General features: G+C 34.3%; 1 protein-coding gene across 3 annotated transcripts in view; it reads left to right on the plus strand.

Moving 5' to 3' along the window:
- DYNC2H1 (dynein cytoplasmic 2 heavy chain 1) overlaps nucleotides 1-14,729 on the plus strand; it is a 143,796-nt gene that overhangs the window by 21,991 nt on the left and 107,076 nt on the right. For all 3 annotated transcript variants that reach the window (XM_005482581.4, XM_074535163.1, XM_074535164.1), the window contains exons 26-45: nucleotides 166-548; nucleotides 1,290-1,422; nucleotides 1,513-1,630; nucleotides 1,818-1,930; nucleotides 2,019-2,138; nucleotides 2,586-2,736; nucleotides 4,247-4,449; nucleotides 4,913-5,095; nucleotides 5,460-5,642; nucleotides 5,780-6,003; nucleotides 6,637-6,752; nucleotides 7,565-7,764; nucleotides 8,405-8,669; nucleotides 9,002-9,209; nucleotides 9,604-9,733; nucleotides 10,642-10,797; nucleotides 11,418-11,677; nucleotides 12,317-12,563; nucleotides 13,265-13,416; nucleotides 13,915-14,059. In XM_005482581.4, the coding sequence (XP_005482638.2) occupies nucleotides 166-548; nucleotides 1,290-1,422; nucleotides 1,513-1,630; nucleotides 1,818-1,930; nucleotides 2,019-2,138; nucleotides 2,586-2,736; nucleotides 4,247-4,449; nucleotides 4,913-5,095; nucleotides 5,460-5,642; nucleotides 5,780-6,003; nucleotides 6,637-6,752; nucleotides 7,565-7,764; nucleotides 8,405-8,669; nucleotides 9,002-9,209; nucleotides 9,604-9,733; nucleotides 10,642-10,797; nucleotides 11,418-11,677; nucleotides 12,317-12,563; nucleotides 13,265-13,416; nucleotides 13,915-14,059 (3,690 nt within the window). The remainder of the gene's footprint in view (nucleotides 1-165; nucleotides 549-1,289; nucleotides 1,423-1,512; nucleotides 1,631-1,817; nucleotides 1,931-2,018; nucleotides 2,139-2,585; nucleotides 2,737-4,246; nucleotides 4,450-4,912; nucleotides 5,096-5,459; nucleotides 5,643-5,779; nucleotides 6,004-6,636; nucleotides 6,753-7,564; nucleotides 7,765-8,404; nucleotides 8,670-9,001; nucleotides 9,210-9,603; nucleotides 9,734-10,641; nucleotides 10,798-11,417; nucleotides 11,678-12,316; nucleotides 12,564-13,264; nucleotides 13,417-13,914; nucleotides 14,060-14,729) is intronic.

A 14,729-nucleotide genomic window follows, 5' to 3' on the forward strand; every position in this document is an offset into this window, starting at 1 on the left:
ATACAGGATCTATATTTATTTTATGGCTTACTTTATGTGGTATATGTTTTTCCATATGCATATATTTTAAATACTGTAGAAGTAGAATTTGTGTTATATTTTGGAATGCAGAGTTTATTGCAAGCTCTGTAGTTTCATATGAGATCTATTCTTGCTTTTAAATAGGATTTGAATTGTCGAGCTCAAGGTGAAATCACAATCAGAGAAGCATTACGTGAGCTTGAACTCTGGGGAGTTGGAGCTGTCTTCGTGTTAACAGATTATGAAGATAGCCAAGGCAAGACTATCAGGCTTATTAAAGACTGGAAGGACACAGTCAATCAAGTTGGAGATCATCGCTGCCTTCTGCAGTCTCTTAAGGACTCCCCGTATTACAAAGGTTTTGAAGATAAAGTGTCCATCTGGGAAAAAAAGCTAGCTGACTTGGATGAGTACCTGCAGAATTTAAACCAAATTCAAAGGAAATGGGTCTATTTGGAACCCATATTTGGTCGTGGAGCTCTCCCCAAAGAACAAGCTCGTTTTAACAGAGTTGATGAAAACTTTAGGTTAGTGTTATGGAATGCAACTTACCTTTTGTAGTATCTTTTGACATGTAGTCTGGAACATTCTTCATTGTGAAAATATATGGAACAATTGGCATATGTATGAACAAAAAGGTTGGTGTCAGGAAGATATATATTCAGAATTCAGAATATATACATGTGTGATGGCAACATATATTTGAATAAAAATAGTAATGTTTTCATTTAATGGGGAATGTGAAGAAGGGAATCTTGAAAAGTATCAAAGACTGTGAGCAAGGCAGGCAAACACAAGGTTAGTCTTAGCAGCAGAAGTAGAGGGGATGGAATTGTTTCTTCAAGAATCATGTTGAAGACTATCACTTTGTTCACTAAGAAAGTGACACAGTTTTGGAGGAAACAGATGGTTTATTTGTTCCAAACAAATAAAAAGATAAAAAGGGGAGTAGGTTATATGGAAAAATAATATGATACCATTATCTGTCTTGGCTTGAGTTGAAATGACTTAAATGGAAATAAAAGTCAAATAATTAAGTTATCTTGGTTCTGGGTAGAGAAATTTTAGCAAGAAATTGTTCTTAAATTACATTGGAGAGACCTTGAGGCAAATTCTGAAATGTTTCATCATTAATAACAAAACGTAAAAAGTTATATATCAGCTGTTTATATTACTTGTTTGTGTGTTAATTTTTATTTACATAACTTTATATATATAATATTCAAATTAAAATTATAATTTATTTATGATTGTTTTTTTCTGTCAAGATCCATTATGGCAGATATTAAGAGTGACAATAGGATAACATCACTGAATGCCCGGGCAGGAATAAAAAATACCTTAACTACCATACTTGACCAACTTCAGAGGTGTCAGAAATCTCTGAATGAGTTTTTAGAGGTACAGTGAACATTAATACATTTTTTTATAAAGAGAGTCAGTAAGCTTGGGTTTAAATCAACAAAATTGATTTATTCTGTTTTTATGTAGGAAAAGCGCTCAGCATTTCCAAGATTCTATTTTGTTGGAGATGATGATTTATTAGAAATTTTAGGACAGTCCACGAATCCTCTGGTTATCCAGTCTCATCTTAAGAAGCTTTTTGCTGGTAATGCTTTAATCTTTATTTGTGAAATTTACTTATTTATGAAACTTACTTATTTACTTATTATAGAGATAAGTGTCTTTGAAGCCATGTAATATGTTGCAGTTCCTCTCTTTCCATGACTAGACACTTAGTAATTAATATTTGGCTTTGAAAATATATAACTTTATTGATGTTTTCTGATTAATAGGCATTAATAGTGTGAGCTTTGATGAAGAATTTAAATACATTATTGCCATGAAGTCTGTAGAAGGAGAAACTGTGCCACTTAGAAATAAAGTTCTTCTATCGAATGATGTGGAGGTAAGAAAAATTGCATCCTAGTCCAGTTCAAACATCATTGAGATATTACTTTCTAATATAATTTTGAGGTTTTTTATCTCTTTGTCAGGTGTGGCTAAACAGTTTGGCTTTGGAGATGAAGGAGACCCTGAAAAAAATGTTAATTGACTGTGTTGATGCTGGAAAAAAATCACAAGGTTCAATCGATCCATCACTCTTTCCTTCCCAGGTAGTAGTTGATCCAAGAGTGCCACTGTGTAGTCTTAGAATTACAAAATAAGAGGTTTTTTTTTAGATTTGGAAGAAAATAACCCAAATCAAGTCCATTTTATTCACTGATCATGTAGTGAAGTCCTTAAAAATATGTGCTCTTACTAAATTCCTTTGCAAAATTTGAAATATTCAAGTCTTTTGCATGGCATTTTGACATAGCACTTAATGAAAAAGATTTGCAGTTTTAGATTATGTTGCAAGTTTAGGCAAAATTTTGCTAGGTTTTTTGATGGCTTTACTTGTTCTTAGGATGATAGCAAATGTAGAGCTTTGTTTGAAAATTATGCAATAAAATATTTTAAATATCGGACATAATAAGCAATTACAAATTAATTGAAAAACTGGTTAATTTTCATATGTGTTCAGTATTTACAAAATATAATTTGAACTTTCTCTTCCAAAGATTCTTTCCTTGGCAGAACAAATTCTGTTCACTGAAGATGTTGAAAGTGCTATCAAAAACCATAATCTGCAACAATTAGAATTAGAACTCACGGCTAAACTGGACCATTATACTAGCATTGGTAGTGACAAGGAAGATACTGGGAGTACAGGTATAAAAATGATATTTAATATTTAATTCTTTATTATGACTGCAGTTGTGTAGTATTTTACATTGTTTATTTTAAACAGGAAATTATATAAATGTGTCTCAGTTTGAGTTTACAAAGCTGAGTTACATAAAGTCACCTATTGCAGCCAAGATTAGAGTCATTAATATTTCAAAGTAAACAAAAGGATTTTTATATATATCTTAGAAACTGTCTTGGAGAATTTATATATTTGGAGACCTCTTTTCTGGACTTTTTTAGTACGTTTCTGTCTTTTAGCTTATGTATCTACTGTTTCACAGGAAGTGGGTAAACAACAGTTGAGGTACATTGTGTCAAGCCAGTATAGTCTGTGCAACTGTGTAGGTTATTCTCTTTTTCTATATTAGACGTCCACATCTGCCTCTGAGCAAATAATTTTGAGTACCTTTGAGGCAAAATAAGCTAGTTATTCTCAAGACACGATTGTTCTAGGTCTTACATAGTCCGAATGGGTTAGAATAATTATGCCTTTGAATGCTTTTTTCTTTTTTTTCATGAGAGGTGGGGCTTTGAGTGACTACTTCAGATAAAAAACTTTACACTGCGGGTTAGGTGAGATGCCTTTTATCTTAGGTATAAAAAGACTCGATATGTAGTTGATAATCTTCAACCACATTTGTATAGCTGCTTACTGCATTAAATTTTAGCTTACAATTTGTGAACTGTAAACATCTGATACATTAATTAGAATCAGGATTCATATCACCTACCTCCAGAAGTATGTAAGTGTGTTTCTTTATCTGAGCTCCCTTTCTGTGCTCTTTCTATAGCTGTTTAAGGATTTTCCTCAGTTACAGAGTGTTCATTTCATCTCTTGTATAATACATTACATTTATGCTTTAGTTTGGAAAATAGATGGGATTTTGAGGTGAGTTGTGATTATTCTCACTTATTTTGATTTAATTCTCATCATGGAATGGTATAGAAACACACAAACATTGATTTCTTTCAACGAAGCTGAAGGAAACAATATGCTCTAAGTATACTTAATTCACCCAATTTATTAATGAACTTTCCCTCCACATCACCATAATTTTTCTAAGTAAAATCTCCAGACTATGTGTAGTATGGTTTTCAGATGCTCAACAGGTTGAGCCACACTGATTTCTGAAGTAGACATGGCTATGTCAGACTCCTGGCATAAATTGCTTTGCAGAAAAGCCTCTCCCTCTCCTTTTTGCTCTCCCCCTCTTCCTCTGTCTCAAACCCGACCTCCCCCTTCACTATGTAGAGGCAGACAAAGTCGCATGAAAATGACTAAAGTCACATGATTTACATTGTCTGTCAGGATCTTATTTTACGCTGCTTGTTTTAGAAAATAAAAAAAAAAATAAAAAACCTCTGTATAATTCAAACAAGATCTAAATAAAATCTGCTGATAATAGAAAGAAGCGCAATGAACTTGTGAATTGGTAATGTGTCTTCTTTGCTATACAAGAGTGATTTTTTCTTTTGGTGTGATTATTTGTAGAATCTGGAATTCTTGAGCTCAAGCTTAAAGCTCTGATTCTTGATATCATTCATAACATTGATGTGGTGAAGCAGCTGAATCAAGCTGAGGTTCACAGTGTTGAAGACTGGGCTTGGAAAAAGCAGCTGAGATTTTATATGAATGACCAAAAATGTTATATTCAGATGGTAGATGCTGAGCTCCAATATACTTATGAATATCAGGTGTGGTATTTTTACATAGTGGCTTTTGTATATGAGTCAAATACTTCCTCATTTCATACATGCTGCTGATTGTCTCCTAACTTTTGTCATTTTTCTAAACTTTGTTATGTCCTTAAAGTGCTATTTCATAGATAATATTAAAAGATAGGGTAATAATTTTCCTTCCTAATGCTGATGGAGTAAATGTAAATTGTATCAAATGATCATGTACATATTTTTTAATATGCTTGCTTTTTTGTATCCGAGTGTATTTTCATCTGCAGTTGTGAAAAAAATGGAACAATACATTGGCATTTGATATAAAACCAGGACAGCTTTGTAAACAAATTCATATTCTTAATGAGACAGAAATTTTGGCTGTTGATTTATATTATCAAATTAATTACTTATGAATAAAATTAAAGTAATTAAATTGCCAGTATTTTCTGTCTACCAATAAATATAATTTGTTTTGTTTCTGCAGGGGATTTCCCCAAAACTTGTTTATACACCTTTGACAGATAAGTGTTACCTAACTCTTACTCAGGCCATGAAGATGGGCCTTGGAGGAAATCCCTATGGTCCAGCTGGAACTGGGAAAACAGAATCAGTAAAAGCCTTGGGTGGGATTCTTGGAAGACAAGTATTGGTCTTTAATTGTGATGAGGTGAATATGGTTTTGTTTAATTTAGGAAATTGACATCTAACCCATACTTCATAAAGCAATATTATATTCCAGAAATAATATTAAAATTAGAATATTAATCTAATTAATTATTGTTATTATTGTTAATTAATTAATTAGTGTTAATTTAAATTAATTATTATTATTAGTAGTAGTAGTAGTACTTGTTGTAGTGGTAGTAGTAGTAGTTGTATTGAAATTATTATGGAAATTATTTTAAAGAGTTTGTCATTTGCCATTAGAAATTTTTGGATATTTTCAGGGACCTGCTTTTTAGTGGATGGGAAGACATTCTTTTATATTTTCTTGTATTTTGAATTTTGACAACATTCTTTTCAATTTCAAGGGCATCGATGTGAAGTCAATGGGACGCATATTTGTGGGCTTAGTGAAGTGTGGTGCCTGGGGATGTTTTGATGAATTCAACAGGCTTGAGGAAGCTGTATTGTCTGCAGTATCCATGCAGGTTCAGACTATTCAACATGCATTGAAGAAACACAGTCTTGTATGTGAGATGCTTGGCAAAAAGGTACAGCAAATCTTAATTATCTTGTTCACATCGACCACATTTAAAAACTGACTACTGTAACTAAACATAGTCCATCCAGCATTTCTCAGTGCTGTTTCATCTGACAATATATCATTACAATGCACTTCTAATGCTAGGTTGAAATGGATCCAAATTCTGGAATTTTTATCACTCTGAATCCTGCTGGAAAAGGTTATGGAGGAAGACAAAAGCTGCCTGATAACCTCAAGCAACTTTTCAGGCCAGTTGCCATGACTCATCCAGACAATGAACTCATTGCAGAAGTTATATTGTATTCAGAAGGCTTTAAGGATGCTAAAATACTGGGTAGAAAATTAGTGGCTATTTTTAATCTAGCAAGGTAAGCTTTCACCCCCCCACCTCTCCCTTCCTTAGTAAAGTTACCTTTCTAACTTTCTTCCTTTGTAGCTCTTAAATCTAAGTGGTTTACCATGCAAATCTCTGTACAGATACTTGACCTGGTTTGAAAAGGAAGTTAGTTTTTTGGGATGCTGTGGTCATCAGTATTTTAACTTTATAAGTTAAAATACTGCAATATATTGGGAGATTGAGATGTGAAAATATCTTGAATTCAGTTACAATCTCAAGGGAGCAAATTGCTGCTTCCCTAGTATCTCACTAAATATAAATGTGAGGATATGAATGCTGACAAGCATTGTGTTGTATTGAACTCTCAAAACTGTTGAAATGCAGGTGCCTGTTTGGTTAAAACTATGTGCACTAGAGAGTACAAAGATCAGAAGTTATAGCGAATGCTGTTAGGGCCAATAATAAATACGCGTTGAATATATCCCCTCTTAAAATTCCAGAGTGTCATTGCTGTAGTTCTGAGATGCATTTCAGATGGCAGTACAAATATGTGACAAGTTTCTTTTTTGATCAAATCTGTATTATAAGTGTGTTTTTTCACCAACCCAAAATTTCAGCTGTTGTCACCTAGAGCTTATTGCAATATTGTTGTTTTTAAATTCAGGGAGCTTCTGACACCACAGCAGCACTATGATTGGGGTTTACGAGCACTGAAGACTGTTTTGAGAGGCTGTGGCAGTCTTCTTCATCAGCTGAAGAAAAGTGATGCAAAGCAAGAAGGTAAGACTGACCATACCTAACTTTTAGTTCTTTAGAATCATATACAATTATAATTCACTCAAGCTTTCTTGTTCACTGGAGTTGTATAAAGCCATGGCCTGTATCTCTAGGTTATTTAGTAAAGAAAAAAATATCTATGAAAGCCCACCTTCACCAGGAGATCACAAAAGATTTGTCGTATTCTAGAGCGAGCTTTTATGTGGTGATAAGAACACAGATTACAGGGCTACATTTGGGAATCATTTTAAATGATTCTCAATCTCTTGTTTTCACTTGTCTCAGGACAGGAAAGTTGATCTTCTGATGCTGTCAGTTTTCATTAGCTATCAGACCATTTTGTCTCTGAGTTTTGCAAAATTATCACATGGCACTAGATTCAGATGGTAGAAAGACAAATATAAGGATAGGTGGGAATGATAGAAATATATTGGCCTAGACTGAGTCACTGCATTTTTAAAAGATTTTTAAAGTTATTGTTTAGATATTAAATGAGAGGGAAATATAGAGTGTGGAATGGATGAGCATTTCACATCTTTAGGAGACAGCTACTGCTTTCTATTTGCTTAACCAGCATGTATCTGAAAGTTTACAGATTTTGATATAACAAATGGTTTGCATCAGACCAGCATCATAGCCACCTCATATCTATATAGAATGCATTTCTGGACATATATTGTACTTACAATACCTGACTTGCAAGTAGAATGTTATATGAACTGGAATTCTGAAATCTGTGCTCCAATTCTACTTTCAATGTATGAGCAATGTTGACACAGCTTAAACTGATCTGTTTTCTTTGTTTTTCTTTCCAGTTAATGAAAGTCACATAGTGGTTCAAGCTTTGCGACTGAACACCACATCAAAGCTTACATTTTCAGACTGCGCTCGTTTTGATGAGCTGGTTAAAGATGTATTTCCTGGCACTGATTCTAAAGATGTGGAATATGCTGAGTTAACTGCAGCTTTACGACAAGTCTTTGAGGAGGCAAACTTGGAAATTATAAGCACACAGGTAAACATCAACTACAGCAACAAAACAGTATTATTTTGATTCATATTACATTAATTTAACAAATTTCTGGGTTTTTTGAAAAACTCTTTATAAAAAAAGTGAGAATAACTGGTTGTTAGATTCTAATTATATGTATGCAAAAAGTTACATGTGTGTTTGAAGCACTGTAGATCAGTTATGTAATTCAAAGAAAAATAGTGAAAGGAAAATCAAGATGTGAACATGTGACACACAGTTTCATTCAAGCCAGATACAAATGCCAATGAATATTTTGGACACTGAAAGAATTAAATATGTGAATATTTGATTTTCACAAGCAGTTCTCTGCCTTGTTTTTATTTATTGTAGAACTGGATGAAGTTTTGTGACTGAAGATTTGTTAAATTCTCATTAAAAATACGCCAGAAGATAACTATTACTTTTGTATTAGTAATTTAGTGAAATGCTTGTCACGTGTAAAATAAATTTCTTCATAAACCATAGTATCATAATTCTAAATATATCTGCTATTATCTATTATTTAAAATAACAAAATTATAGAAAGTGTCTGCATGCAAAGTAAATTTCATAAATACTGTAAAGGAACATGTTTCATTTAGCTTTACAGTTTCACATAGCCATTATCTTTTTTTTTGTCTAGATCAAGAAGGCCTTGGAGTTATATGAACAGCTGCGTCAAAGAATGGGTGTAGTTATCGTAGGCCCCAGTGGTGGAGGTAAATCGACGCTCTGGCGGATGTTGAAGGCAGCCCTTGGTAGAACTGGCAGAGTGGTGAAGCAGTACACAATGAATCCCAAAGCCATGCCCCGGCATCAGCTGCTGGGCCACATTGACATGGATACCAGGGAGTGGTCTGATGGAGTGCTTACAAACAGTGCTCGACAAGTGGTGCGAGAGCCCCGAGGTATGTCTGAGAGGGGCTTGCAGGTGTTACACTGAAATTACTGAAATCATTCCTTTTCAAGTGCTTCTTCATATTGTGGTATTGTTTGTGGATAGTATGAGGCAAGAAAAACTTCTGGTAACAATTGTAGCCAAATGCCTCAGTACATTCTTTTCAAATTTTGTTAAAAGAAGGCAAAATAGGCAGCTGAAGGTAAAGCATGTAAGGAGTATCTTCATAGAAATGTAAGTCGTAATGAAGAAAGAATAATAAATAACATTAAGATAGCAAGCGGTGATATTTTTGAACTGGTTTTCTTGGGTTTGATATTTTATTTTTCTGTCTGGAAATAGATGTTACTTCATGGATAATTTGTGATGGTGATATTGATCCTGAATGGATTGAATCTTTGAATTCTGTTTTGGATGACAACAAATTGTTGACTATGCCCAGTGGAGAAAGAATTCAATTTGGTTCAAATGTCAACTTTATATTTGAAACTCACGACCTTAGCTGTGCTTCTCCTGCTACAATATCTCGAATGGGAATGATCTTTCTCAGGTAAGCCAGAAGAGCATTCCATACTTTTAAAGTGAGCAAATATGTACTACTTTTCTTGAAAGGTATGCTCAAGTGAAGGGAGCATCTGATTAGTTGCTTACATTTAGGAAGTAAATCACTGGGGAAGTTTCTTTAGGTTGCGTATCCCTTCTCTGGTGTTTGTTATAAACTTTTGACTGAAATGTCTCTATAGATTTTTTCTAAAATCTATAGATTTTTTCTAAAAGACACTTTAAATTCTTCATTTGAGAGCCCAATATTATTTAAATATTGGTTATAAATTATTAAAGTATTTTACTAGACTTATTCTAGAATTTTGTTATTCTTTTAAAACAATCTATCTAAAGACATTGATGTCTTGTATTTATCTGAATCTTGTTTTGTTTTGACTTAGTGATGAAGATACAGATCTTAATGCTCTAATAAAGTCTTGGATAAGAAGTCAGCCTGAAGAAGACAGATGCAACCTTGAAAATTGGATTGGGGACTATTTTGAAAAGGCTTTAAACTGGGTTGTAAAGAAGGTTAGTAAATGAATACTTAATCAAATTTCAGCTTCTGTTAAGTATGATTAATTTTTCTAGTTTAACACTAAACTGATCATTCAGATTAATTTTTGAACTGTAATTAAAAAACAAATCTCAGCACTTTTTAGATAGAATTATAGAATTGTAGAATATCCTGAGTTGGAAGGGACCCACAAAGATCACTGGAGTCCAATTCCTGGCCCTGCACAGGACCACCCCAAGAATCAAACCATGCACCTGCAAGCATTGTCCAAACCCTTCTTGTACTCTGGCAGGCTTGGTGCTGTGACCACATTAATTCTGCTTCCCAGACTTCCCTTCTGGAGGAGTTGAGTTTGCATTGATCAAATAGCTTATGTGCTGAAAATATTTTTTAGGAGACTTCCCCACTGCTATGGCCAGTGTGCTAGTGTTTAACAGATGTGCGTTATCTCCTCATGGGGAACATACATGGTCCTGTTGTGTTCTTCTAATTATTTTTCCTCCTACTTCTTTTACCCATGGCATTTTTTTGACTTTTAAAGTATCAAAGTAAAAGCCATGGCATTGTTCCTGAGGCTGCAAATTCCCTTTGGTGCCAAAGAGCAAAATCCATAAATAATCTGTTCAAAAGGAAAATTTCCAGTGTACAGTTATTTTTGTTCTTTATAGATTCTCAAAATCTGTGAGGAAAGTTCTGATTGCTTATCCTAAATTACATTAACTCATAGTCTGGAATTAAAACCACTATATCATTGTTTAGAAATAATTTAATGTCAAGTGAATTTTCTAGAACAATAGCAGTGTTGAGATCTTACCTCATTTGCGTAAATGTCAAAAAGCAATGAGTAACAAAAGCTTGCTAGCAATACATCACATTTGTATTGAGGAATATATTTACATCTACTATAAATTTCAATTTACAGAATGACTTTGTAGTGGAAACAAGTTTAGTTGGAACTGTGATGAATGGACTGTCTCATCTTCATGGAAGCACTGATCGTGGACAGTTTATTATTAACTTGTTACATGGTCTTGGTGGCAATCTCAACATGAAATCACGACAAGAATTTGCAAAAGAGGTAATCCCTGTGCTCTTATTTGATTTTGATTTGTGTAATCTGTAGGGAAAAAGCTGAGAAGTGAAGGAATGTTTTATGTGTCTCTGATACATTGCAACCATCCCAGATAGCAATCCTTTGGTCCTGCACCAAGAGACAGTGAAATGCCTTTGTCCATACTGCTTAGTTCTAGGACGCACTGCAGCAGACTGTGTTTGTCTATATGTATTGTATATGTAATTCAGATTTATTTTTGTGAGTTTTTTTTCTGTTTAGAATACTTGAAATAGAAACAGGACTCTACCTCCTCCTCATCAGGGACGTATTCTTAGGTATTCTTCTTATTAGGATGCTTAATATAAAAAAGAATTAAAGCTTTTCTAAATACAATTTATTTTAATTTCCTTATATTATGAAAAGTGGAAGAGTAATATATTATTGTTTAGTTAAGGACTTAATCATAAAGTATATGCATGATATTAATTAATTTTCAAAGGCAGTCTCAAACTATCAAATCAAAGAATTATATGTTTGATTTTACGTAAATATTCTTTGAACATTCTTTAGACTAGCTTGAAATGGTAGATCTTGTTGTTAGGAATCTGGATTTAACTGAAACTTTGTTTTTATTGTTTTTAAAGATCTTCAGTTGGGCGCAAGAGTCTCCTCCTGATCCGACGAAGCCCCTGGACACATATTATGACACTGACACTGGAGAGCTAATGCTGTATCAGCTGAAAAAACCTGAAAACTTAACAGCTGATGACTTCAGTAATCATCAAACACTTCCTGTCATCCAAACCCCTGACATGCAGAGAGGTTTAGATTACTTTAAACCGTGGCTAGATATTAATAATAAGCAGCCATTTCTTCTTGTGGGTCCTGAAGGATGCGGAAAGGGGTAAAAATAACTTCTACTTTAAGTAAAATATACTTCCAGTTGTTTGACAGAATCTGTAGGTTTTTTGTAATGCTTTTATCATATGACTTTCTGATACAATATGACTGGTTTAGGTCATTAATTAAAAAAACCTTATGTAGTTGCAAGTAAGTAAATTATGAAGCTCTACAGAGACATTTAATAGTGTCACACTGCATCCAAGATATCGGAATGTAGCTTGTAGATATGAAACAGGATCTTTGGAAAACCAGCTGTCATGGAGCAGCAGCTTAGAGGCACATGAGATCCAGTCTCGTTTCAAGAGGCTCTAGATGCCATGTGCAGGCAACTCAATTTAGCATGTCCTGTTGCCTTTGTTAGATTCCTTATTTAGATGGTTTGAGTCACTAAACCAAGGTATTGAATTACCTATTTGTTTTTTGTAGCTGTATACACTACACTTCCATTGAATTTTGTGAATGGAAAATGTTAACAGTTTTAAAGGCAAGAATATTGAATTCAGCAAACTTCATGTTCCACCTCTTCCATTAATATAGGATGTAGTATATGTATGTTAATTCAAAAACTATGAAATATTTTTGAATACACAGCATTTTAATTTATTTATGCCTAAATGTATGTACCTGTTTGGTTTTCTAGGATGCTGCTTCACTATGCATTTTCTCAGCTCCGCTCCACTCAGATTGCCACTGTTCACTGCAGTGCACAGACTACTTCTCAGCATCTTCTACAGAAATTAAGTCAAACTTGCATTGTAATCTGCACAAACACTGGGCGAGTGTACAGACCAAAGGATTGTGAAAGGCTTGTTTTGTACTTAAAAGACATAAATCTACCCAAACCTGATAAATGGGGAACAAGCACTCTCGTGGCTTTTCTGCAGCAGGTGAACACTTATGTCTGCTATTTATAAAGAGACTCAAGTATACTGGATATAATTTAGCATATGTAGTAAATACCTACGTTGATTAATTTCAGTGTTAAAATACTGCATCCTGTATTGGCATTGGTTTGGTTTGTGCTTTAGTAGACTGTGTAGGTGTCAGCCAGAAATAAGATACCATTTTTGTTTGGCTGATATTTATAAACAAATAAAGGCAGCACTAATCTCAATGAGTTACAGTGCAGTAGACATATGAATGATAAGAAGGTTGCCAGGAGCAGTCAGCATGGATTCACCAGGGACAAGTCGTGCTTGATGTGGGGAAGAGAGTGAATATAATCTACCTGGACTTCACTGTGACCATTGATGCTGTCTCCCAAAAGATTCTCACAAGAAAAGCTGTTGATACAGGCTACATAAGGACATAGTGAGGTGGGTTGGAAGCTGGCTAAAGAGCCAGGCCCAAAGGGTGATTGTCAGTGGTACAGAGTCTATTTGGAAGCTGTGATCTGTTTTAACATCTTCATTAATGATAGGGAAATGGAGTCCTGCAAATGCGCAGATGACAAAATTATAAGGAGTAAGATGCCTCAGGCAGTTAAGAAAGCATAAATAATGGTATATTTCTCACTTTTTATTATATTTTATTTTGTATGATACTCTGTTGACTTTCCTTTAATGAAGTATTTATTTGATTATTAAAGGTTCTTACATATCAAGGATTTTATGATGAAAATCTGGAATGGGTTGGTTTAGAAAACATCCAAATTGTGGCTTCCATGTCAGCTGGAGGAACATTAGGAAGACATAAACTTACCTCAAGATTTACCTCTATTGTTCGTCTCTGTGCAATTGAGTAAGTACATGTAAATTAATCAAACTCTCAGAACTCAGATTCAGCCTCTTTTTATAAGGACCTCTTGTCAATTTAGTCTTCACAAAGATGTGGCTGTTCCAGTCCTTCATCTTTTCTCACAGTTTGTGATTGTTAGATTTGGTGCTTATTTGGTGCCTTTTGTCACCAGAGTCCGGCTACAGGTGCCTATGGGTAGTGAGGTGTTTGAAATATGCTTCCTGTTGGATAATTTTGCTTGCAGTAAACTGCTTTCTTTAGCTTTATGTTAAGGTGGTATTTGGTTATAAAGTTAGAGAAATTGAAGTTTAAGTTTGACCGTATCAACAGATGTATTTAGAAAATTTCTGAGAGTCCCCTAATGCAATAAAATGAGGATTTTCCTTAGCTGCTGGATGGAAATGCTATCCAATGAAATTTCTCAGTAATTGTGTATATAAGTTTAACTCAGTTTTAGTTGAACAGAAGAAGTCGATAATGACTAGTTTTTTTCCCTTTTAGCTACCCAGAAAGAGAACAATTGCAAACTATTTATAGTGCCTATTTGGAACCTGTACTACAGAAGAACCTAAAGAATCACCCTATTTGGGGTTCTTTACCAAAAATACATCAGCTAGCAGGATCTATGGTTCAGATCTATCAACAGGTATGGAAACCTTTTTTCTTTCTTCCAGGTGATGGAGAGTTCAGATATTTTATTACATATGATAAGCTTTTGATATTAACAAGCAAGTAAAAAGGTTTATCAGTATTAAAATCTAAATTTAAATCTTTTTAATAGAGTTGATATCAATTTTGGAACTTCTTATTTTCAGAAAACCCTAGGTATTAGAAGCAAGCAGAGTATGCAGTAAGTGCTCTTGCTTTCCCACAGATTTGTTTTAGGATTTTGGCACTCTTATCTTAACACTTCTATACTTTCAGTACCTGATTTACAAAATGTGGATAGTAGTGTTTTACTACTTAATGGATGAGGAGACAGTGCAATGGATTATTGTGTGTCTAGTTGCTATGGATGCTGTTATGAACACAGAAGGAGATATGAGGGTGGCATCCTTTACAAACATCAAGGACTACCTATTACAATGGCACACTGTTAAAAGCAGGTGTTTACAACTGGACATGTTCATTTTAGCCTCCCACTTGAAATTTTAAGAACTTCTGTCTAGCAAAATGCTCAGCTGCTTGCTTTTCTTAATCAGTACATAGTCTTACTGGGGAAGGTGCTGTGTGGTGCTTGCTGTAGAATGTATGAATGTCCCCATCCAGGCGGCGCATGATAGAGACTTGATCCTTTTGACTATGATGTGGGCTTA

This window comes from Zonotrichia albicollis, chromosome 2, assembly GCF_047830755.1.
Source record: "Zonotrichia albicollis isolate bZonAlb1 chromosome 2, bZonAlb1.hap1, whole genome shotgun sequence".
Lineage (NCBI taxonomy): Eukaryota > Metazoa > Chordata > Aves > Passeriformes > Passerellidae > Zonotrichia > Zonotrichia albicollis.